Raw genomic sequence first — 26,491 nt, forward strand, 5'->3', positions numbered from 1 at the left:
AGGCACCATCACAAACAATCACAGAAACTCTGAAATGTAGGCTTTTGCACTCCCGGTCTGCTTGAGCCTTGTCAACTCCCCAAAATACTCCTCCGGATCTTTCCTCTCAAACTGCTCCAACACCCTCCTAGTGAAATCATCATAAGCAGTTACTTTTGCATGTCCAAATGTGGTCAACCCATGGAACCACCAGTCATAGGCTTCCCCCTCCAAATGCAACATGGCAATCTTGATTGCCTCTCCTATCATTTGATTCAGTTGGAAATAAACATCCAACTTTTCGACCCATGCCTTAGCAGAGCTCTTGGAGGACCCATCAAAAGTTGGCAGAAATAACCTCCCCACAGTGCGTTGCAAGTTTGTCCCCTGCATGTAGCCTCCTCCACTCTATCCCTTGGGCCTATTGTTTCCCTTCAACTGGCAGAAATCCTTGAAAGTAATGGCCCTCCCAAAATCAGGTCCATAGGACTGATACTCCAGGAAATAGTCCCCATAAGGTGCCTCCTCCTGCTCTGATTGCCCACCAGCTCCAGATTGTAGGAATGTAGGAATGGTGGACCTAGGGGGTGTGTTCGGAATCAATGGCATGTTGGCATTGAGAGATGTGTGGTGCTGCGAGGTGCCAGACCCTTCTCCATAGTGGAAATCCCCTTGGACTCCCTTACCCTTGTTGCCATTGCCATTTCGCTAGCCCATTCCTTCAATGTTTCAGGACAAGTCCTGCATGGCCTTCAGTAGGAGTTGGGCAAACTCCTTTTCCTCATCCCTTTTGTCTCCTTCATTGTCCCCCATGTTGGCTTCTTCTACCTTAGGCTCTGTAGTCACAGGATCAAGGGTGATCTCTAACTGTCTTTCTTTGCTTCTATACCTTTGCCTTCGGTATGTCACGTTTTGCTTATCCTCCAGTGTCATAGACTGCGTTGCTCCCACAGGTTGTGCCAAGTCTATGAGCTCTAATACCACTGTAATATCCCTAAGTAAAATTAATAGTAAATGTGTAAAGCAAAATAGACAAAAACACCATGAAACAATAACAAGCAATCATACCACAAATTGACACCCAAAAACTATGTTGTGTACTCTTTTTATTAATGGAAAGAGGTGTACAAATAGGTGTTGGAATGAGTGCACTTGGGCTTGCTCTAGGCAAGCTAGGAAAGCCCAAAAAAGACAAGTGAGACACCCTCCTCCAAAATTGCTGCTATGCTGCCCAAGTACTGCGCTGTGGATGCCCATAAATGTGTTGTTGCTAGAAAGGATCTGCTGCTAGGGCCCTCTCCACTGCTCAGAAAATTCCGGGAAATTAAACCTAGCCACTCCTCAATAAGCCCAAAATAACTCACGAAAGGTTTGACCAAAGCTTGACCCTGGAAATTTGACCCTCTTTGACATGAGTGGCTCTACTACTGGGTAAATCAATCCAACTGTAGAATCTGCTGCTAAATGCTCCAAAAATGTTGGCAATCCCTGTTAGAAGGCTCCCATGCCTTCCCTCCAAGTTTCCACCTCAAACTCCACTCACTCCTCAACCTCCCGAAGTGTCTCTACCCAAGACTGCGCAGTCCCTGCGCTGCTATAGCTTCCTCTCTGTTGTGGTATGGCCTCACTGTTGCTAGTATGATTTGGGACTAAGTAGAACTCCCTCCTTGGGTTAGCACTCGAAGTCCACCGAAGCAAGGGCTGGGATCTCCGCTCAGAAACACCCGGTGTGCTGAACAACACATGCAGACTTGGCTCACTGCTCAAGCGTGCTATGTCAAGAGACAAATTCTAAAATGATAGATGAATGACCAAAATGAGAGTCCCTCCTTCCTTCTGTCAAATTGCCTCCAAGATTGCCCATGTGGGCCCACATCAAATTCCTCTCACCAATTCCGCTCCAATGAGAGTGTACTCTCCATGTGGGCCGAAATTCCCTTGTGGTGGCCTCCATGCTCCACCAAGGCCGCAATATTTCTTTGAACTCTAATGTTGGAGTGCCTCCTATGCCAAAAATCGAATGTGGGTCCCCTAAGCCCACTTCTCCCAAGTGTAACCATGTAATAAACCAAAATTGAGCAAAATTGATATTTACTTAGTAAAATACTAAAGTAGGAATATCACAAAGGAATTAGTAGCTAGCTACTAGAGTTGTTATTTTAGATGACTCATGATGATGACGATATATACACACACACACGTGTGTATATATATAGCTGATGTCATTTTGTATTGGTTGTCTAGTTTTGAGTCCTTGATTAGATAGCTATTAAGTTTTAGTATCAACTTTGAAGTGTCTTTTGGCATCCACTACATCATATATGTGTGTGTGTGTGTGTCTTTTCTATATTTATGTGCCAATGTGCATATTTGATGCTACTATTGGTTTGTGTTTTTAAAAATTTGAAAAAAATATATATTTTGCATTTTTTAATTTGCCATGGTTTGCTGACTTTTGTCAAGCTTTCCCCTAATATTTCCAATGTCCTGATATTCAGACCCTCAGCAGTTTTTTGCCAATGCCAGTTTTATCAACAATGATTGAAATTGACAAACTAGAGAAACACACGACCTTCTACTCAATATAGCATACCCCAGGCATAAAACAATTTACCTGTGATGTTAGTAAATTTCAATGAGAAATGAATAAGGATTCATTTTTGTAAACCTCAAGTGTTTCCTTTCTATGCTTCTAATCGAAATAAATCTTCAACCCTAGGTTCATAATGAATATCAAACACTTTGAATAATGGTGGTCTTTGATGCAATAAACAAAGGAGTTCAAGGAACCAGAGAGGACTAGTTTCAAATTTCACACAATCTATAATGCAGATGTGGAATTGTAAGCAGCATCAAATGCTGAAGACAACCCAGAAAGCACTATAATATTTTAAAGCGATTTTGAGATTCATATTGTAATAATTTAACGAAATCGACTATTTTGTAGTTAGAATTCTATAGCAAGATCTTTGAAGGCTCAGAGGCACCAAATAGGGGCTGACTCCAGTTGATGAGAAATGCATGACGCACTCCTCCATGTACTACCCCATATTATGTGCTCATTGATCCCATTAAAATATTTTCGTAACTTCTTCACCAATAACATAATACAAGTTCTTTCTTTCTCGATTGAAGAAAATTTATGGCCTGTAAACAAATGCATGAGCTTCAAAGGAGAAACATCCCCCATAAAATTGCCATGCAGGCTGCAGCAAACACTTTGTAAGATCTCAAAGGCAACTTACAAAATCATAATGTATGGCACTAGCAGAAATGAAATTTTTTCATCTTGAATGATGGCAATCCTTGATAACATAGGCTGATTCTTACTTATACATTACTATTTTATAGAAGTCATCTCACCGGTGCCTATTTAGCACTTACTGGTAGCCTCTAAGGAATATATCTATGCCATCCAATTGCCATGAAGTATTGACTACAATGGCTCTAATTGCGACCGAGGTACAGCTATTAAGTGTATTCAAGCAACCAACATTTCTATTCTAATACACATGAACTAAGTCATTTGCTTTTTCTATAGGGTAAATTAGAGAAATCAAAAGAAAGAATAAAATAGGCTTTTAATAGGTGCAAACTTTTCTTTAAAAAATAGAGTAGGCATACCTGTAACTTGGCAAGCTCCTCCACAAACTCTTTAGGAAATAGATCAGTTCTTGTTGACGATAATTGCCCCAATTTGATGAATGTTGGCCCAAGTTGTAATATGCACTCCCTCAGCCAGGAAGCTGTTCCCCGCCTTCTTATTTTCTGATCATAATCACATTTGTGAAAAATATTGCCAAGAACATGTAAATGATGACAATGGAACAATAAAAATGAACATATTTATTATCCAATTTGTTTATAATCAAATAAAGTAAGTTAAATTAAATCCACATAAATTGATAGTTTCAAGATGTCAAGACTCAAATTCAAAGAAAAACTCCAGTTCAATTATATTAATTTCAATTTCAATTATAATGCTATTTTTTAGGGTTACCATGGCTCACAGGTGGATATTTAGGTGCAAGGATGCGTTTGGGTATAGTTATAGGTGCAGCATTTTAGAATTTCCGTTTGTTGCAAATGATTGCAGTACTCTAAAAACTTCATTTAATTGCAGAAAATCAAATTAGAGGGAACATTAAGTTCGTATTAAAAATTTTCAATTCCATAGATCATCAATCAAAACATTCGTTCCTGCTAGGTTTTGTAGCATTGTGTTCTAGCCACGAAATTTGGTGGAGAGGCTAGAATATATGTATTCTCCAATACCCAGAAATCATTTATGGAAATTCCACCTAGAGATGACTTAATTAGATTTATTAACCAGTTTGTAATATTTCCGAAGTCTAAGCTTAGGAAATATGATTAATTAATCAGAATTAATTAAGTCATGGTGTAAATGTTCTAGAAACTCACACGGATTGACAGGGAAATAATTTGGGCCATTGCTTATGTTTTAATCTTGGTTGTTGGTGCTCCAACAAAAAATTATAAGAAGAAGTTGATGGGTAGATGGAGAACACACCAGTGCAATTGCTCAGTTTCCCAGGCAGATCAATTTTCTCAGTGGCTGAAGTTCAGCAAAGGAGATAGAGCCAAAAGGTGAGTCACATGAGAGAGAGAGAGGGTACCAACAGTGGTCTAGGAAGTGCAGAAGGAATTCAGGAAGAGACAACGTGAGGAGAGACGCAGTCCACTAGAACACTGCGCAGAGGGTGACGCAGAGACACAAGCGTATGGGCAGAGGGTCCATCTCAGGGTCAGGGAGTCATTGTGGAGAGAGATATTTCTTACTAAATTTCTCCCAGTATTTTTCCTCTATTTTTCTGTCTGAATTCTTGTACTGGAATTACTACTGAAAAATTAATAAAGAAACCCTCATCTACTGCACCAATTTTCCCGCATTGGGCTTTACCGGGGACAATTGTCCAAAACTAACTGTGTCAATATCTTTATGTGTGTGCTAAAATTTCTCTAATTTTCCAGCATTTATTTTTTCTTCTGCAATATTTGTGTTGTGAAGGTTGCAGTGTATATGTTTCAATATTTGCCGTAGGAAACTACAAATAGTTTGTTTAATTAATTTAACAAATAGAAGAAATATTATCAGTTGCTGCAGTAGGATTCTGGGTTTCAGATTTTCACATGGTATCAGAGCGCGGATAGAAGTCAGAGAGCTCAATTGCAAATAGGAGAAGGAGCTTCGTAGCACTACGTAAGCAACTGCTCGAAACCCCAGAGACTGCATAGTCCCCTTGGCCAGGAGGGTCAGTGTTTGAGGAAAAGTCTATTTCTTTGAGAGAGTCGATAGAGAAATTAGATTTTCCAGATCGAGGATTGCCAGAGGCAGAGGGAGCAGCAGTATTTTTTGCAGAGTAGATTTCTAGCTGGGACGCAGTATTTTGCAGCAACAAAATCAGCGTTAGGAAGGAAAGGAGAAATAACACAGAAAATCATGGATAGAATCAATAGTCAGGAAGCCTCGGAATTATCTTCCAGGTTGGAAGATGAGTTGTGTGCTTGTCAGGTTCGGCATCATCTAGTGTCCGGTATATTTATAGTGGAGCTTCAGCTCATATGACAGGTGTTGATTTGGGGTAGCATCGGATGTGCTCTAGCCATGAAAATTGGTGGAAAGGCTAAAGCACATGAGATCACCAAGACCCATAAATAGTTTGGGGAAAGTAGAAATAACACAGAAAATCATGGATAGAATCAATAGTCAGGAAGCCTCGGAATTATCTTCCAGGTTGGAAGATGAGTTGTGTGCTTGTCAGGTTCGGCATCATCTAGTGTCTGGTATATTTATAGTGGAGCTTCAGCTCATATGATAGGTGTTGATTTGGGGTAGCATCGGATGTGCTCTAGCCATGAAAATTGGTGGAAAGGCTAAAGCACATGAGATCACCAAGACCCATAAATAGTTTGGGGAAATTCTACCCGGTGAAGGAGATATTAAAATAATTAATATTTTTAATGGGTTCCTAAGTCTAAACTTAAGAAAATAAAAATATTAATGGGTATCTATGTTGCAGGAAACGTGGTATAAAGGTCTGTTTCGTAGCACTACGTAAGCAACTGCTCGAAACCCCAGAGACTGCATAGTCCCCTTGGCCAGGAGGGTCAGTGTTTGAGAAAAAGTTTATTTCTTTGAGAGAGTAGATAGAGAAATTAGATTTTCCATATCGAGGATTGCCAGAGGCAGAGGGAGCAGCAGTATTTTTTGCAGAGTAGATTTCTAGCTGGGACGCAGTATTTTGCAGCATCAAAATCAGCGTTAGGAAGGAAAGTAGAAATAACACAGAAAATCATGGATAGAATCAATAGTCAGGAAGCCTCGGAATTATCTTCCAGGTTGGAAGATGAGTTGTGTGCTTGTCAGGTTCGGCATCATCTAGTGTCCGGTATATTTATAGTGGAGCTTCAGCTCATATGACAGGTGTTGATTTGGGGTAGCATCGGATGTGCTCTAGCCATGAAAATTGGTGGAAAGGCTAAAGCACATGAGATCACCAAGACCCATAAATAGTTTGGGGAAAGTAGAAATAACACAGAAAATCATGGATAGAATCAATAGTCAGGAAGCCTCGGAATTATCTTCCAGGTTGGAAGATGAGTTGTGTGCTTGTCAGGTTCGGCATCATCTAGTGTCTGGTATATTTATAGTGGAGCTTCAGCTCATATGACAGGTGTTGATTTGGGGTAGCATCGGATGTGCTCTAGCCATGAAAATTGGTGGAAAGGCTAAAGCACATGAGATCACCAAGACCCATAAATAGTTTGGGGAAATTCTACCCGGTGAAGGAGATATTAAAATAATTAATATTTTTAATGGGTTCCTAAGTCTAAACTTAAGAAAATAAAAATATTAATGGGTATCTATGTTGCAGGAAACGTGGTATAAAGGTCTGTTTCCGTACGGAAACGCGTTTGGTACGACCGTGAAACGCGTTTCCGGTCGTACTGCCACGTTTCCTGAAACAGAAACGTGGCCAGTACGGCCGGAAACGCGTTTCAGGGCCGTACGACCCACGTTTCCTCATTAACTTGTCTTTTTTTTTTTTTTTAAATTTACTTTTAGGGTATGTTAGTTACTTAACTTCTTGTTGCTTCTAGATGCGTGTCTAAAGTTATAAAAGTGAATTTTTGCCCTAGTGTTGATATGCAGTTCATCAGGAAGTTTGAGGGATATGCAGTTCATGGTAATGTTAAATTCTTAAAGTAAAAGTGATATTCTCCTTTATTTTTCATTTTCATCCTTTTACTTAAATTTTTAACATTACCATGAAATGACTCAGGATGTTTGAGAGTGGTTTCGCTCTCATTGGATTTCATATGGAGAAAGTAGAATTTTAGATCTCACTCAAAATCCAGCAGACTTATTTGTTTTTCAGGATTTCAGGATTGGAGGGATTGCAATGTTTCCATTGGATTTTAACATGTACTAGGGTATGGAACTTGTATTTAATCAAGAGAACCAAGCCCTCTATGCATGAGAAACTCCCAATAATCAAGATCATGTAGGGTACTAGGGTATGAAACGTGTATTTAATCAAGAGCACTAAGGTCGTTCGACTATGTAGGAGGAGACTCCCAATACGACAATGGTTCTTCTAAAGAATGGGATGTGGATGCAGAAAATCCCGATTTGGATCTCTCTCTTGCAGCCTTATAGTCTTTATTGTACTTGCAGCCTCATATATTAATATAAATAAAGGCTGATTTTGAGATTTGGATATATAATAAAGGTTGATTTTGGATATTCCGATATTTTTATTTTCATTATGTGATCATTCATTAGTAAATGTGATGTAAATTAAATCTTAATGTTTAAGTGTAATAAATTATAATGTATCATTTATGCTTTATGATTGCACATGTATATATATATATATATATATTTAAATATTTTCAATATACATATATATATATATATTCGCGTTTCCCCGTTTCCAAAATTTGGGGAGGTTGCGTTTCGTATCGCTTCCCGTTTCGGAAACTCGTACCCGTTTCCCCGTTTCGTGCAACTTAGATGGGTATTAATATAAAACTGGGTTAGAAGGTTCTAAACGACATGGATCAATATTTAATTAATGGAAAAACCTGTGAGCAATTTTGAAACCAACGTTTCGGACTAGCTAGGTGAGTCCATCATCAGGGTAATGAGATCTGCATTTTGAGAAAGAGAGAGTCAAGAAAATGAGAACATATTAATAGAAGGATGGATAGATAACCTAGGTTTGGAGAGGTCGGCTAGATTTCAACACTTTATTAATAAATGGATAAATAAATTTTTAATTTTGATTTTTAAGTTTTAATTTAATTAATAATTTTAACCTATATTAAAAGTAATTTTTTAATAGTAGATTGATTTGATCTAATATTAAAAATAAGATTAATATAAACTAAATAAAATCAATTTAATAAATTAATTTTAATTAATTAATTAAATAAATTGGTTTTACATTTAAAAGTATATTAATTAATTAATTAATTTTTTAAATTTAGTTTAATTAATAAATTTAATTTTTATTTTTTTTTTTTTTTTTTTTTTTTTTAATAAAATAAATTCACTTAAATTAATTTGGCCTAATTTAAAAATAAAATTAATATAAACTCAATGGATTAAATAGATTTTAATTTTGTTATAAATTTTAATCTAATTAATAAATTTAAAAGTAATTTTTTGACCTAAATAAAAATAAATTAATATAAACTAAATTTAACGAAAGATTAATTTAATTAATTAATTAATTAAATTAATTTTAAATTTGGTTTAATTAATCAATTTAAAACTATGTTGATTAATTCATTAATTAATTAATTTTAAATTTTAAATTAATTAATAATGATTTTTTTTTTTTGAATAAAATTAATTCACTTAAATTAATTTGGCCTAAATTAAAATAAACTTAGATTGAACTAAATTTAAAATAAAATCAATTTAAATTAATTAATTAATTAATTAAATTAATTTTAAATTTAGTTTTTTTTTTTTTTTTTTTTTTTTTTTTTTTTTTTAATTAATTAATAGAATTTGGTTATTAATTTATGCAATTATAATTAAAATTATATATATATATATATATGTTAGTTGTAATTTATTTATTTATTTGAGCTGTAAATGCTGTATTAAGGGAGAATTTGTATAACTTAAAGTTACTTTATTTTGTTTAACAAGGGTTTCCATGTATTACTTAGTTTAAGACCATCATCCCTATTCATATTATTAGAGGATTTTTCAATTTCTATTGTCTCTTTAATTCTTCTTTTTAAATAGTGGTCTTCCTTGTGGATTAATTTAGCTTGTTCCATGCATATATAGTGTGAGGAGGAACAAGCATGCTCTGCAAGACCTGATTTATCAGACCTATTTCTAGTAATATCACTAATGTGCTCTTTTAATCTTACTCCAAAGGATCTTCCTGTTTCCCCTATGTAAACTTTACCACAAGAACAGGGAATCGAATAAACGCCTTTGTGACATTTTGGGTCAATTGCATCTTTTGCAGATTCAAGCATGTTTTTTTATGGTGTTAGGGGGGGTGAAAGCCACCATAATGTTATGCTTATGCTTATGGATCAAGCCAAATCTAATCTTTAGCCGTTGATTAGAGATGTAATCTCGGTCGTTGAAGACTCAACAGGAAAAGTATAAGAAGAGCCTTGAGGGTCAGTTGGAGATACACCAGAGTGATCAATCAATTCGATTTTTTAGAGCGGGGTTTGCTAAGAGAAATCGAACCAGTGATCAGAGTTACAGCGAGGGGCAGTGAGTGCAAGGCAGAGAGGCAGAGATAGTGTCGGAATATTAGCACAGAGGCAGAGAGGCAGACGCGGAGCCAGAGGGAGCCACACAGAGGCCAGCAGTGACTACGCAAGGCCCAGAGGGCCTGCGTGATTGACGCAGAGGCTGCAGAAGTTATGCAGAGGGCCAAAGAGGCTGCGCAGAGCCTCAGAGGGCTGAGGCAAAGGGTTCTAGGCTGACTCTGAGCCTCGAAGAGGTGCTGGAGAGGGTTTCGTGGAGCATACTTTCAAAATATCTGCTTCCGAAGAGAGGTATTACTGCCAGATTATTTTCTCTGTCGAGTGACTATAATGACCCGCCAATAAATAAAATACGAGTATTAGCATACATACGAGACCTCCATACGATAGCTACGTATGCATGGACCCACATGTATCACACTATATGTAAACTAGTTACTACAGGAGGAGATATAAATTAAGGTAATAAATTAATACCACACCAGAGTATCATATATATGATAAGTCCTTAAAACCAACAGAAAATATTATTTTCAAAGTACAGATTAAAATTTACAATTTAAAATTAAGACAATAATAAAATAATAATATAAATTAATTAAAAAGTATAAATTTAATTAATTCATTAAAAAAAAAAAAAAAACCTTATTTAAACTACGTATCCAAATAAAGATCAACGAAATCAAATGAGATTGGATTTCATAAAGTTACACGTAACCAAATTTTTGACATGGGGATGAGGAGAAAGCGGTGAATGAGGAAATAAAAGGAGAAGGGAAAAACCAGTTTGGGGGAGGCAGCAGAGTTGAGAATAATTTTGGATACGAGTCTTGATTATACTGATGTTTTTGGGCACGGGGGAAACAGATTGCTTCAATTGAAAGCTTTATGAGACTGAGTACCTAGGTTGTACTCAGTTCGGCAGAGAGGTTTTGGCCATTTTAGTAACGCAGCCAGACAAGAATTGCAACAGACCAGACAGATTGTCAGCAAAGCAGTCAGGTTGGTATTCAATAGATTAATTATTTAAATTCTGTATGTAAAATTTCATGTTCTGCTATTATAAAATCCGCGGATGAATGGGTTATTACAGTGACCCAATTTGGCACCCAATTGTACTCAAGAAAAGCTGCTTAATAATAAAACCCTCAGAACTGTTGCACGATTGTCCGGGGACGATTGTCCAAAAATAACGGTGTCCCTTGTGTGTTTGTCTATTTCTTTCAGTTGTTGATCATAGATGGTTGAGACTGTATTGTGTTTATTTCAGTATTTATATGGTTAAATAACTTGTTAGTAATTAAACAAGTAGGCAAAATAAACCAAAGAATACAAAAAAATTTCTAACGGGTAATACTTAGAAATTTCAACAACAGAGTTAGAGAATATTTCTCTAGCTATCAGGAGGAGCATATGGACTTCCAAATCACTATAGGCAACAAAAATAAATGTACTTCGAAAGGGAGTAGCACCATAGAATTTCAGACAAAAACAAGAACCAACGCCATCGCTACTAATGTACTGCATGTGCCAAAATTAGGTATGAACCTAATTTCATTGTCCCAGTTACAGGACAAGGGGTACGATGTACACTTTGTGGGAAATAAAGTGTATGTCAAACACTATAGCTCGAAGAAGGTGAGACAGATTGGAGTTCGGAGCAATACGTCATACAGGTTGCATCTCGATTCTCCAATGGCACTAATAGGCAGTGATAATAGTAGTGGGAAGGAGCTGAACAAATTATGGCATAGGAGGATGGGACATTTACACCATGAAGCACTTAGGATGCTCAGAGAAACTATAACGGGAGTTCCAGTTCTTAGCACAGAGCACGATGATGTGTGTAGAGGATGCGTACTTCTTGGGAAGTACGCAAAGGCAGCATTTCCTAGAAGTGACAACAGAGCAAATGGTGTGTTGGTATTGATACACTCAGATATTTGCGGCCCTATGTCTACTAGAGCTCTTAGGGGTGATGAATATTTCGTCACCTTTATTGATGATCATTCCAAGAAGACTTGGATCTATTTCTTAAAGACCAAAGATGTGGCCTTTGATCAGCTCATAGAGTTCAAGGCTCTCGTAGAGAACGCGACAGGGAAAAATATCAAGGTGCTACGTTCAGATAATGGTGGAGAATACACATATAAAGACTCCACAGACTTCTGCACGAAGGAAGGCATCAAAAGTGAATGGACAACTCCATATAATCCTCAACAAAATGGAGTAGCGGAGCAAACGAACAGAACAATAGTTGGGGCTACCAAGGCTATGATGTATGACCAGGATTTTCCTAGAATTTTATGAGCAGAGGCATGCAACACAATGGTGTATGTTCAAAACAGAAAACCTCATAGAGCATTGGGGAAGAAAACGCCAGAGGGGGTCTACATAGGAAAGAAACCTAAAATAAGTCATTTGAGGATATTCGAGAGTGTGGCTTACTGCCACATACCAGATGAAAAGCGCAGTAAATTGGATTAGACTGCAGAGAAGGGGTTCCTCATAGGGTATAGTGAGACCTCAAAGGCATATAGGATCTACATTCCTAGCAGCAGGAAGATTGTAGTGAGGCGAGATGTAAAGTTCATGGAAGACAGAGATTTCAGAAGATCTCGAGAAATGCTTGTAGGTGATCAGTCAGCAAAAGTTTCGTTAGTCCACCAGTAGAGACAGCGAGTGGGACAAGCAGGAAGACAGTCACAGGGTTCGAGTACGATAACCAGTACCAGTATCTCCTCAAGGGTAGAAGATCCAGGGAGTTCTCAGCAAACGAAGCAGTAGGAGGAGGAACTGATTGATGTTGATATTGGATAGCAACAAATGTGCTCTAGCCATGAAAATTGGTGGAGAGGCTAAAGCACATGAGATCTCCAAGACCCAGAAATGGTTTGGGCAGATTCTACCCGATTTAGGAGATATTAAAATAACTAATAATTTTAATGGAGTTCCTAAGTCTAAACTTAGGAAAAATAAAATATTAATGGGTATTAATATAAAACTGGGTTAGAAGGTTCTAAAAGACATGGATCAATCCAAATCTAATCTTAGCCGTTGAAGGACCAACAGGAAAAGTATAAGAGGAGGCTTAAGGGTCAGTTGGAGAATACACCAGAGTGATCAGTCATTCGATTTTTTAGAGCGGGGTTTGCTAAGAGAAATCGAATCAGTGATCAGTTGCAGCGAGGGCATGTGAGTACGAGACAAAGAGGCAGAGATAGTGCTGAGAGACCAGCGCAGAAGCAAAGAGAGGCAAACGTTGAGCTAAAGGGAGCCACGCAGAGGCAGAAGGGACTGCGCAGAGGCCAGAAGGGTCTATGTCATCCACGCAGAGGCTGCAGGAGTGACGCAGAGGGCTGTAGAGGCTGCGCAGAGCCTCAAAGGGCTGACGCAGAGGGTTTCGGGCTGACACAGAGGCCAGGTGGGCTGACGCTAAGCTTCAGATTGTGCTGGAGAGGGTTTTGTGGGGCAGACTTTTCGAATATTTGCTTCTGAATAGAGAGGTATTACCGCCAGATTATTTTCTCTCTCGGGTGAGCAAGTTTGGCACCCAGTTGTACTCAAATAGACTGCATAATAAAATAACCCTCAAAATCGCTGCACCGATTTTCCCAAGTTGGGTTTTTCCGGGGACGAGTTGCCCAAAAATAACGATGTCACTTGTGTGTTTGCTATTTCTTTCAGCAGTTGTTTTGTAGATGGTTGAAACTGTATTGTGTTTATTTCGATATTTATATGTTTAAATAACTTGTTCGTAATTAACAAGTAGGAGAAATAAAGCAGAGGATACAGATAAAATTTCTAGCAAATAATACTTAGAAATTTCAACATGGTATCAGAGCGTGGTTACAGATCACAGGAGAGCTTAAGGCACTAGCTGAAGCAAAGCATTTGCAACAGAAACAGTCTTCCCAAGTGACAGAAGTTGTTCCTAGCAGAAAGCGGCAGAAAAGGGTTGACGTAGAGGGACTACGTCATCAGTTCGGGCCAGCGCAAAGGCTGAGGAGGGAAGAAAAGGCTCACGAAGAGCCACGCAGAGACCAGGAGGGTTGACGCAGTTGGCTAGTGGAGCATTTCAGCCAATGTCGGGATTGCGCAAATCCTAGAGCCTTAGTCCTTCGGTTGCTGGGGCTCAGGAAGCTGTGGGCAAATTGCGAGGAGTGAAGCTGGTGGGGTGTTGTTGCTGCCGAGACAGAACAGTGCCTAACGGGGCAAAACCAAGGTAGAGGGAGTCGCTACCTAGGCGGATTTCTAGCCAAGAAATCCAAATCAGTGTTGCAGGTGCATAGGAGATCGGAGAGGTGTGACTCAACGGTTGGCAGGCGGATTTCCAAGAGGGAAATCGAGACTTAAAGGGAGTCAAAGGAAGAACTTCCAAACGGGAAGTAGAGACTCAGAAGGAATCGAAGAGAGAACTTCCAGAGGGAAGTAGAGACTCGGAGGAGTCGAAAGGAAGAGCAGAGAGATGGCCATGAATGGACTAAGGGATCAGGACAGGCTGGACGGGGCGTCCAACTTTGTGGTCTGGAAGGCCAGGATCCTGTCCATTCTAGATAGACATTGCATCAAGGCCTTCACCTTGAGAACAATGGCTATCCTAATTGACTCGGCTAACAATGAAAAGTACGAGGAGGCAATAGCCAAGGCGAAATGCATCATCCTTTGATGGGGTCAAGGATCATGTGGTTCAACATATTGCCGAGAAGGAGACGGCAAAGGAAATGTGGGACACCTTGAAGGCGTTGTACCATCATACTTTCGTGCAGAGGAAGATGTTACTTGAGAATCAGCTACGGTCATACCAAATGCACAAGGGGGAGCAGATAGACCACTTCCTCGGTAGATTGAAGGAGATTTGGGACAAACTGACTTCCATAGGGGCCACGCCAAATCAGGAATTGATGGTGAGGACCGCCCTAAACGCAGTCTTCGAGGAGTGGGAGACATTTGTCAAGAGCATTCTGGGTAGGGCGAATCTTCCAGATTGGGAAGAAATGTAGGCAGCTCTTCGCCAAGTAGATATCAGACGACTGTCCAAGATGGGAAGTAGCAGCAAAGGATCTGGATCAAGCAGGAAGAGGAAGAGGATGCAACTTTGGCATCTACGGGGAAGTAGGAGAAGAGGAAGAAAAAGTACCTCTCCAAGATTAAGTGCTTCAACTGTGGGGAACTGGGGTATTATGCGAACCAATGTCCGAGGAAGAAGACTAAGGGAGAGGCATCTGACTCCAAGGCAGCGCCAGTGAAGGCGGAAAAGGAGGTAGAGGAGGACGATGATTGTGCCATGAGTGCTCATGTACCTTTAGAGAAGAGGTGGGGAGACATAGAGCTGTAGTCACGAAGACTACAGGCGATGAGGAGCAAGATCCTTGAGATATCCAAACTCTTGGATTATACCTTGCTACGGGAGCCCCAAAGAGAGAGTAGCAGGACTGATGGATGTCGGTAGAAACGGATGCGGATGAAGCAACAGAGAGTGCTACAGTGCAGTAGTGCCGAGTTGCGCAGAGAGGGCTACAGCAGTGCGAGAGGCACAAAGGAGGTTGCAGCAGTGCAAGATGGCACAGAGAGGTTTGCAACAGTGCGAGAGGCTGGGAGTTGTTGCAGCAGCGCAGAGGCAATAGAGGCCGCACGTGTTAGCGGCAGAGAGAGCTTCAGGATCGGGATTGTTTCTAGCCTGACAAGGATGTTAGTAGTTGGGTGGATCAGTTACTTACTTCTTAGTAATTGAGTTGCAATGCAGTAGAAGTTAGAAGTAGCACGATGCAGCATGATGAGAGGGGGTTGCAGTGCAGATGCAGTGTTGGGAGAAAGGACTAGCAGCAGCACGAATGCAGAGGGAGCTCCCGTACGGATGTAGTAGTGGCAGTGGCAGAGCCATGGGTAGCAGTACAAGATGTAGCAGTGTAGAGGATGTTGTGCAGGGAGGCCTAGCATCAGCACAAGTACCAGTGCCATATAATCAGAGTGATGCTCAGTGTGGAGTATTACTAGAGCACAGTCCTCGCTAAGAGGGAGTGTTGATTTGGGGTAGCATCGGATGTGCTCTAGCCATGAAAATTGGTAGAGAGGCTAAAGCACATGAGATCTCCAAAACCCAGAAATGGTTTGGGCAGATTCTAACCAGTTTAGGAGATATTAAAATAATTAATAATTTTAATGGAGTTCCTAAGTCTAAACTTAGGAAAAATAAAATATTAATGGGTATTAATATAAAACTAGGTTAGAAGGTTCTAAAAAACATGGATCAAGCCAAATCTAATCTTAGTCGTTGAAGGACCAACAGGAAAAGTATAAGGGGAGGCTTGAGGGTCAGTTGGAGAATACACCAGAGTGATCAGTCATTCGATTTTCCAGAGCGGGGTTTGCTAAGAGAAATCGAATCAGTGATCAGTTGCCACGAGGGGCAGTGAGTACAAGACAGAGAGGCAGAGATAGTGCCAAGAGACCATCGCAGAAGCAGAGAGAGGCAAACGTTGAACCAGAGAGAGTCACGCAAAGGCAGAAGGGACTGTGCAGAGGCTAGAAAGGCCTGCATCATCCATGCAAAGGCTGCAGGAGTGACGTAGAGGGCCATAGAGCCTGCGCAGAGCCTCAGAGGGCTGACGTAGAGGGTTCCGGGCTGACACAAAGGCCAGGTGGGCTAACGCTGAGCTTCAGATTGTGCTGGAGAGGGTTTCGTGGGGCAGACTTTTTGAATCTCTGCTTCCGAATAGAGAGGTATTACTGCCGGATTATTTTCTCTGTCAAGTGAGCCACTTTGGCACCCAATTGTACTCAAATAGACTGCATAATAAAATAACCCTCATAATTGCTGCACCAGTTTTCCCAAGTTGGGTTTTTCCGAGGACAAGTTGTCCAAAAATAACGGTGTCACTTGTGTGTTTGCTATTTCTTTCAGTTGTTGATCTATAGATGGTTGAGACTGTATTGTGTTTATTTCGATATTTATATGTTTAAATAACTTGTTTGTAATTAACAAGTAGGAAAAATAAACCAGAGGATACAGAGAAAATTTCTAACGCATAATACTTAGAAATTTCAACAATTGAACCTCCCACCACCAGTGGTAGAGCCAGTAGGGAAGTTCGTTAGACTTTGAGGGATGCAAAGGAGTTTGTCCGAGCTCCTAGTACAGATAAGAGACAGAGCAGGCAGCCTAACAGATATCAAGCTTTGGTAGCTCAGGTTACAGAACCCTCCAGCTTACAGGAAGCCGCACAACATCAAGTGTGGGTGGATGCCATGGTAGAAGAATACAGTTCTATCATGACAAATGATGTCCGGAAAGTAGTGCCTAGACCAGAAAACAGATTAGTTGTAGGTTCCAAATGGATCTACAAGATCAACTATGTTGCAGATGGAAATGTAGAGAAGTACAAGGCTAGATTCGTGGAAAAGGGGTATGCACAGAAGGAAGGGATAGACTATGAGGATACCTTCACCCCAATGTCCAAATATACCTCTATCAGATCCGTTATATCCCTAACAGCGCAGTTGGGATGGGAGATTCACCAGATGGACGTCAAGACAACATTCTTGAACGGGGTGATAGAAGAAGAGGTGTATATAGAGCAACCTGAAGGCTTCGAAACTCATGAGAAGCACACTCATGTATGCAGGTTGAAGAAAGCCATATACGGGCTCAAACAGGCACCCAGGGCATGGTATGGTCGGATTGACAGTTATTTGCAGCAGTTGGGATTCATCAAGAGTGATGTAGATCCCAATCTCTACTATTTGAAGGTGGAGAATGAGCCTCTCATTCTAGTTTTGTATGTAGATGATCTGTTTTTGAATGGATCATCAGGGCTCATAAAAGGAACCTTGAAGCAGAATTCAACATGAAGGATATGGGGTTGATGCAATATTTTCTAGGATTGGAAGTATGGCAAAAGAATGGGGAGATCTTCTTTGGGCAAGGGAGATATGCTACAAATATTTTGAGGAGATTCATAATGCAAGATTGTCAACCCATGACGAAGCCCGTGATCACCAATTGGAAGAAGATAGATGCATCATGGGACAAGGAAGTCAACCCCACCTTGTACATACAGCTCATTGGGTCGCTCATGTATATGGTTAACACTAGGCCAGACATTTGTTTCGTTGTCAATACCCTTAGTCAGTTCATGGTAGAATCGAAAAGGGTACATTGGGCAGCAGCTAGGCACATTCTTAATATATGTGTGTGGAACAGTCGGATATGGGTTGAAATATACTCGAGGAGATAACGTCAGATTATGCGAATTCACAGATGCAGATTGGGAAGGTAGTTCAGTGGACAAGAAAAGTACCTCCAGGCACTGCTTCAGTGTTGGATCAGGAATTGTCTCTTGGTGTAGCTTGAAGCAGAAGTCAGTAGCACTAAGCACAACAAAATCTGAATATATGGCAACCACCACAACTATGTGCAAAGCTACATGGCTTAGGAAGTTGCTTGTGAGTTTGTTTGGGAATAAGATAGGAGTGACCAGTGTTTACTATGATAATCAGAGTTGCATAAAACTCTCTGAGAATCCAGTATTTCATGATAGGTCGAAGCACATTGATATCAGATGTCATTTCATCAGAGACTGCGTTCAGCGTGGGGCAGTCCAGCTGCAGTATGTTCCCACAGGAGATCAGGTAGCAGACATACTCATGAAAGCTCTAGGGAGAGCTAAGTTCATCCAGTTCAGGGAACAAATGGGTATGGTGGAGAACCCGTTTCAGTAGCAGAAACAAATGGATTCTCAGTTGCAGCAGCAGCAAATGAGAGGGAGTTGCAGTGCAGATGTAGTAGTTGGCAGTAGTACAACAGGGTCAGCAGCAGCACAGATGCAACGCATATCAGAGTTGCGCAGTAGTTGGTGGGCAACAGTAGCCAAACATCAACAGCATGACAAGAGATGGTGCAGAGACAGTGTGTTGTAGCAGTAATTGCAACACTAGAACATTTTCCTTGCTAAGAGGGAGTGTTAGTTTTTGTAGCATCAGATGTGTTCTAGCCACGATATTTGGTGGAGAGGCTAGAATATATGTATTCTCCAATACCCAGAAATCGTTTATGGAAATTCCACCTAGAGACGACTTAATTAGATTTATTAATTAGTTTTTAATATTTCCTAAGTCTAAACTTAGGAAATATGATTAATTAATCAGAATTATTTTTGGAAAAATCACATCAGAAAATCTTTGTCGACGCGTTTCGAAACGCGTCGACAAAGATTTTCAGATGTGATTTTTCCGAGAATACTTCTATAAACTCAGATTATGGATCACAGAAGCTTAAATTCAAATAATCAGAATTAATTAAGTCATGGTTTGAATTTTCTAGAAACTCACACGGAACGACAGGGAAATAATTTGGGCCATCGATTCGTTGGTGCTCCAACAAAAAATTATAAGAACAAGTCGATGGGTAGATGGAGAACACACCAGTGCAGTTGCTCAGTGGCCCAGGCAGATCGATTTTCTCAATGGCTGAAGTTCAGCAGAGGAGATAGACCTAGAGGGTGAGTTGCAGGAGAAAGAGAGAGGGTATCAACAGTGGTCTGGGAAGTGCAAGACGAATTCAAGAAGAGACAACGTGAGGATAGACACAATCCACTAGAACACAGCGTAGAGGGCGACGCAAAGACACTAGTGTATGGGTAGAGGGTCCATCTCAGGGTCAGGGAGTTGCTGTGGGGAGAGAAATTTTTGTTACTAAATTTCTCTCTGTATTTTTCCTCTGTTTTGTTGTCCGAATTCTTGTACTTGAATTACCGCTGAAAAATTAATAAAGAAACCCTCATCTACTGACCAGTTTTCCCGCAATGGGTTTTTCTGGAGACAATTGTCCAAAATAACTATGTCAATATCCTTATGTGTGTTCTATAATTTCTCTAATTTTCTAGCATTTATTTTTTCTTCCGCAGTATTTGTGTTGTTAAAGTTGTAGTGTATATGTTTCAATATTTGCCATAGGAAACTACAAATAGTTTGTTTAATTAATTTAACAAATAGAAGAAATATTTTCAATTGCTGCAGTAGGATTCCGGGTTTTAGATTTTCACAATTACTGCTTTGAGTTTTTATCGGTCAAATTATTATTTTGCTCATTTATTCTTTCACTACACATTATTTTCCATTTTAAGGTCAGTGATTAGGTTAGTATAGAATTATTAACATGTTAACAATAGATTAGTGTATTGTTTATTTTGATATTTTACTTCATCCCCCTCTTCTCTCCCCGCTCCTACAACCACAATTAGTCGAGCTGGAGGTGGGAACATCTTCTAAGGTATTACAACCTCAATTTCCATCCATAAACTGTCATTCATTAATTCACACATGGCTTTTATGATAATTAGTTTGATTCATGAGGTTGGAGAAAAGGGAACACATTAGCCTCAGCAAGAACCCCTTATGTATAGTGATGGTAGAAACTACTTAACAAATCATTGCAAGGCGGTGCAAATCAAAGTGTTTGAAGCTTAACTCCACATTGACAAGAGAACTCAAAATAAAGGAACACATGGTGGAGTTTGGTTCATCCCATACACATTAGTCAAAGACTACTTATGACACTACAAAACTAATATAGATACATTTATGACTTCATTTCTCTTCTCAATCGCGGTTGAGTGGTTTTTGTTCTATAAAGGAAGAATGATTAACACTGAAGTTAGCAACTTGCTCTATGATTGCAATGCTTACAAAAAATAAGGTAGAACATCCTTGTTGGCCCTATGCTTTGTTAGATCAAATAGGACCCAACTCCACCATTGAGACATCTAAGTGGACCAACTTCACCAATAAACACTTGATGGAAGACACCAAACATAGTCATGACCTTGATGGTCAACTCAGCTCAAGTTAGGCATCTATCTAGGAATACCAATCAACAGTGGTTACACAAATTACAAATCATCCAATAGTTGATGCCTAGCAATGATAGTTTCCAATTGAAAACTATCCTCCCATGCATAAATATATGTTGAAATATAATGTACCTCCTAAATACTTTTTCTAGCTACCAATCATTTTTATTAGAAATTTCCTTTGTTCTTTAGCATGGATATGCCCTCATTTTTTTACCACTAGATTTATTTCAAAACAAACAAAAAGTAAAAGGATTTAGATTTTAAGGTTTTTGGTTGGTTGTTGAGAGAAGACAAGTGCCTTTCTCCAATTAGGGTTTATGGGGTCAAGAATTATGCCCCTCCAAGAATTGGTCATTCCTATCTTAGTACCCTAGGTTATATTTACCTGCTATATAATCAAAATACGATATAAATACCAAGGCCCTACAAGAACAAATTCCACTAAGGAAAAACCTTCAACAACAAGATCAACTATGGAATGAATAAAATACTTGAAACCCTTGTCAAGGAACCAAAGAAAAAACAAGACAAGAGATTTGAGAACTTACCAAACCAACAAAGGAAGATGGAAGAGCATAAACAGTAAACATCTTCCCTCCAAGTGGTAGACTTTTCCTTCAAATTGATCGATCTTGAAAGATAGTAGAAATCTTTAACTATCACAACAAATATTTAATGCATCAATAAGATAACCAAGAAAGAGGGAGCTCCGAAAATTGACACCAACTCCTCCAATAGGTAGATCTTCAAAAAATTGCGTTCTCAAATGATATCCAACAAAAACAAACAGCTTGGAATGAGAGGAGATCCTCTATTTATAAATGAGTCTTATATATCCTTCTCATTATTTACTATTTTCTTTCTCCCTAGAATTAGCCTAGGAGAATTACAAAAAGGAGACTTGTCATCCACATAATGAAGGAGACTATGTCAAGCTATAAGTAGAACATGCCATATGTACATAAAACCCTCTAAGAGAGGGGATGTACCACATAAAAAAAGGAGGTTGAATTGATGAACAAGCTCAACATTCCCATGACTGTGCATAGTCCTGTTGAAAAATGTGTAACTAGGTTCGGTCTTAATAAATATGAAATGTATTCTTGTAAATTGTAAAATGAAAAGAAATTATTATTATTGGAGCATGGGTTTCATGCTTAAGTTCTTTTATTTTATAGGTCAATGTTAAAATTGGCAACCAGGGAAAAACTTCATGTGGGTCATCTTATTCATGGCTGATAATATTTTTATTAGATTCCTCTCGTCGAGAGGTGTAGGATTGATATAAAGATCATCCAATTCCGATAAGTATTCATGGAGATATGAATTTATTTTGATTATGGAATTATTATCAAGCCGACCTACAACTCATGTAGGCTCAGAAGCCCAACAGTCGCATCTATTCACCCACCAACGTTGTGTATAAATATAAGACTTTTCCTCATTTGGACTCACTCATCTCATCACATCTCTCTCTCTCTACTGCGCAGATATGAGTCTCTTCTCTACTGTGCTGAAATGGGTCTCTCTCTCTCACACATGTGAAGCCGGAAGCTGTTGAATTTGAAGCTGCAACTGCAGAAGTAAAGATTGACTTGCGTGGCCTAGAAGATCTCCTCTTTGGAACTGCGTTGTAGGTTCATCTGAACCTCCTTTGAAAGCCGCAACTTTTGGTGGTGGAATGAAATCAATCCGATGAACGGTTTGCAAGATATCAACTGCCCTAGTTTGAAGCCGGAAACTGCTGAAACTAAAGCTGCAACTGCAGAAGTAAAGATTGACTTGCGTGGCCTAGAAGATCTCCTCTTTAGAACTGCGTTGTAGGTTCATCTGAACCTCCTTTGAAAGCCGCAACTTTTGGTGGTGGAATGAAGTCAATCCGACGAACGGTTTGCAAGATATCGACTGCCCTAGTTTGAAGCTGGAAACTGTTGAAACTGAAGTTGCAACTGCAGAAGTAAAGATTGACTTGCGTGGCCTAGAAGATCTCCTCATCTGAACTGCGTTGTAGGTTCATCTGAACCTCCTCTGGAAGCCAAAACTTTTGGTGGTGGAATGAAGTCAATCCGACTGTCGGTTTGTGAGATATGGTCTGCCCTAGTTTGATAATGAAGCCGTTAATGCTGATGCTACTGATCTAGGGTTTGCTACTGCTGATATGAATCAGATTTATTGTACTGTTTCTCTCTGCTGAATTATTGAAGATAAAAGAAGATTTGATCAAAGGGTTTCCCCACACATTGTGGGGTTTGTCCCTAGCTAGCCGCCACATCTTGTGTCTCTTGTTTTGGCTTGTTTTCTGTCGATCGTTTAATGTTCTATCTGCACTTTACTTTATGTACATGTGATTGCTAATCGGTGGAATATAATAAGAAAAAGAAGTAAACTGTTATAAGCATAGAACATACCATAACTTAACATGGTATCGGAGCTGAGGTGAAGACAAAGCCCGAGCAAGAGCAAGAGCAATCACTGAAGAGAAGATTGGCAAGGCTATCCTAAAAGAACTATGGGGTCCTCAACACTCTTTCCTGCCGAAGACAAGCTCCGTGAGAATGCTGACTATCACGGATGGAAGATGTCTATCGATCTAACCCTTGAAGATCAAGGAGTGCTGGACCATGTAAGAGGCAATATTGTTGAGCCTTCATCAAATGCATCTGCTGCTGCCTGGAACAAATGGAAGAATGGAGAAGTCAAAACAAAGAAGATCATCCGGGACTCTATCGACAAGCGCTTGGTGGCCTACATCTCTGATCTAGACACCTCCAAGGAAATCTACGACAGACTGGTGAGTTTATTTAAAGTTAATGATGCAAATCAAGTTTTGTTTCTTAGAAATAAGTTGAGGGAAATCAAGAAGGGTAAAGATCAAAGTATGCAAGCATACTTCTTAAGAATCACCGAGATCAAGAACGATCTCCTATCTATTGGGGAAACCATTACTGACAGAGAAATGGCGCTCACAACTCTCGGAGGATTACCATCTGAATGGTATGTGTTCAGGACTACTCGTCTGAACAATAATGTAATTCCTAGTTTCGTGGAATTAATGGCTAGATGCATTCAAGAAGACAGAGGCTACAAGGTAACCTAGTGTCCATCTTGGCAATGGAAGATAGAGGCTACAAGGTAACCTTCAGCAATGGCAAGGTATGTATATGGAAAAATAATGTTAAAGATGCCTTTACTCTTGGGTTTAGTGTTGATTCATTATATCAGGTTGATGGAAGTCCGCTAGGTGTCATGTCTTGTGACACAACTCTTCAGTCTGAACTTTGGCATCGGAGGTTTGCCCACCTTCATTACAAGCTCTACTCGATGTAAGACAAATGGTAATAGGGATGCCTGACTTCCAAGTAGAGAAAGAAGGTGTATGTCCGGGATGTGCCCAAGGAAAGCTCAAAAGGGGACCATTCCCTTCAAGTCAAAGCAAGACCTCCGATATATTACAACTAGTTCACTCAGACATATCAGGTATGATGCCTGTTAACTCCTTGGGAGGATACTCATATTATCTCACTTTTACAGATGACCATTCTCGAAAGACCTGGATATACTTCTTGAAAAAGAAGGATGAAGTGTTCCCTTGGTTCCGATACTTCAAAGCCCTAATCGAGAATCAAACCGAAAAGAAGATCAAGATCTTAAGAACTGAAAATGGGACTGAATATGAATCTAATGAGTTCCATGATTTTTGTAAAGAGGTTGGCATCAAGAGGGAGACTACTACACCATATACTCCTGAACAAAATGGTGTGGCAGAAAGGAAGAACCGCACAATTATGGAAGCTGTCCGGGCCATGCTACATGATCAAAGTCTTCCTAAGTTTCTATGGGCTGAAGCTGCAAACACTACCGTATATGTACAAAATCGATGCCCTCATCAAGCATTGGGTTCCAAGACTCCTGAAGAAAAAATTCACCGGTTAAAAACCTGATGTTTCTCATTTTAAAATTTTTGGAAGCCCTGTATACTTTCATGTGCCGAAAGAGAAAAGAAATAAATTGGGAGCATCTGGAAAGAAGGGAATTTTCGTGGGCTATGGTGAAAATACTAAAAGCTATAGAATCTATGTAGCCGGTCAAAGGGAAGTCATAATTAGTCATGATGTCACCTTTGACAAAGATATGGCTCTTAGCAAGGTGGACAATCTGCTGACTTTGAGTAGCTCTCAAGAAGCCAACACCAGGGAACCGAAAGAAAAGGATGATGAATCAATGCCTGATGTAGAAGAACCCATGGATCCGATTGATCCTCATCCACATGAGCCTTCCTCTTCTAGGAAGAGGCCTTCATGGCTTAGGGGGATACTTGATGATGCTGAAGGACATGCTGCACCCTAAGGAACCTTCCATCAAAGTAAAAAACTTAACAGGTATCAGGGATACCTGACCATCATGAGCACGATCATACAAAATGAACCTTCATCATTCTGAGATGTCATCAAGCATTAACTATGGAAGGATGCTATGACTATAGAATATGAGTCTATTATGGAGAATGATGTCTGGGAAGTAGTTCCCAGACCCTGGACAAGACAATTGTTACTTCAAAATGGCTTTACAAGATAAAGCATGCATCAAATGGAAGTATGGAAAAGTATAAGGTTCATTTTGTTGCTTGTGGTTTCTCTCAGAAGGAAGGTATAGACTATGATGTGATATTTGCGCCTGTTGCCAGATATACGATACAAGGATGGAACCTACATCAAATGGATGTCAAGACCGCGTTCTTGCACGGTTCGATCAAAGAAGAGGTCTATGTGGAGCAACCTGAAGGATTTGAGATTTATGATTGAAAATATCATGTATGCAGGTTGAAGAAGGCTCTCTATGAAGCAGCACCCTGAGCATGGTATGAGAGGATCAATAGCTACTTGATGAAGCTAGGATTCACTAGGAGTGAAGCTGATCCTAACCTTTACTTTAAGGTCGAAGATGACAAGCCTCTCATACTGGTGTTGTATGTGGATGACCTCTTTCTAACAGGTGCAAACCCTCTCATTCACAAATGTAAGAGGGAGATGGCTTCTGAATTTGAAATGAAGGACCAAGGACTTGAAGTGTGGCAGAATCCAAGGGAAATTTTCCTATCTCAAGGAAAATATGTGGTAAATATATTGGAAAGATTCGGTATGATGGACTGCAAGCCTGTGACTACCTCGAGGATCTTAACTTTTAGAAGTTATATGGTAGTGATGTTGGACCAGACTTGGGAAATGCCTCTGAGTTTCAAAAACTCATTCGCATTGACGTTCTTGGTGAACCTCCGTCCGAACATATGTTTTGCAGTTTAGCATTGTGAGCTCATATTTGGTTGAGCCTCACTAGATTGATGCCAGGAATCTTCTGAGATGTCTTCAGGACACAATCTCTCATGGATTAAGATACACTGTCGGAGATGTGAGACTACTTGGATATACTGATGTTGATTGGGCAGGCAGTGTGGTGGACCATAAGAGCACTTCCGGGTACTGTTTCACCTTGGGATCTGCTTCGATATCCTAAATGAGCAGGAAGCAGATGTCGATGGCTTTGAGCACCATCTAAGCAGGATATATTGTTGCTAGCATAACCTCGTGTGAGGCAGTCTGGTTGCGAAAGCTCTTCAATGAGCTGTTTGGATTTACATTGGATACCACTGTGATTCTCTGTAACAACCAGAGGTGGGATTCGATTATTGAGGAATCTCGTATTCGTCAATTGCTCCAGCAGATAGACATCATCTGGGATATGGTAAGTTGATGAGCAAGGAAGCTCTATCACATTAAGATGATGTACAGGTTGATACACCTTGTCAAAGCCCTGAGGAAAGATCTAATCTGTGATTTTCCCAAACGACTTGGAGTCGGCAAGAAACCCTTGTACAAGGGTCCTGCATG

General features: G+C 39.8%; 1 protein-coding gene across 1 annotated transcript in view; it reads right to left on the bottom strand.

Moving 5' to 3' along the window:
- Positions 1-26,491, bottom strand: part of LOC149206020 (Protein kinase superfamily protein) — a 374,025-nt gene that overhangs the window by 313,595 nt on the left and 33,939 nt on the right. Inside the window, exon 2 of the mRNA XM_089395261.1 lies at positions 3,604-3,747. Within this exon, the coding sequence (XP_089251387.1) occupies positions 3,604-3,747 (144 nt within the window). The remainder of the gene's footprint in view (positions 1-3,603; positions 3,748-26,491) is intronic.

This window comes from Pinus tabuliformis, chromosome 1_2, assembly GCF_031772625.1.
Source record: "Pinus tabuliformis cultivar Carrire ecotype Pingquan chromosome 1_2, CPIR1, whole genome shotgun sequence".
Classification (NCBI taxonomy): domain Eukaryota; kingdom Viridiplantae; phylum Streptophyta; class Pinopsida; order Pinales; family Pinaceae; genus Pinus; species Pinus tabuliformis.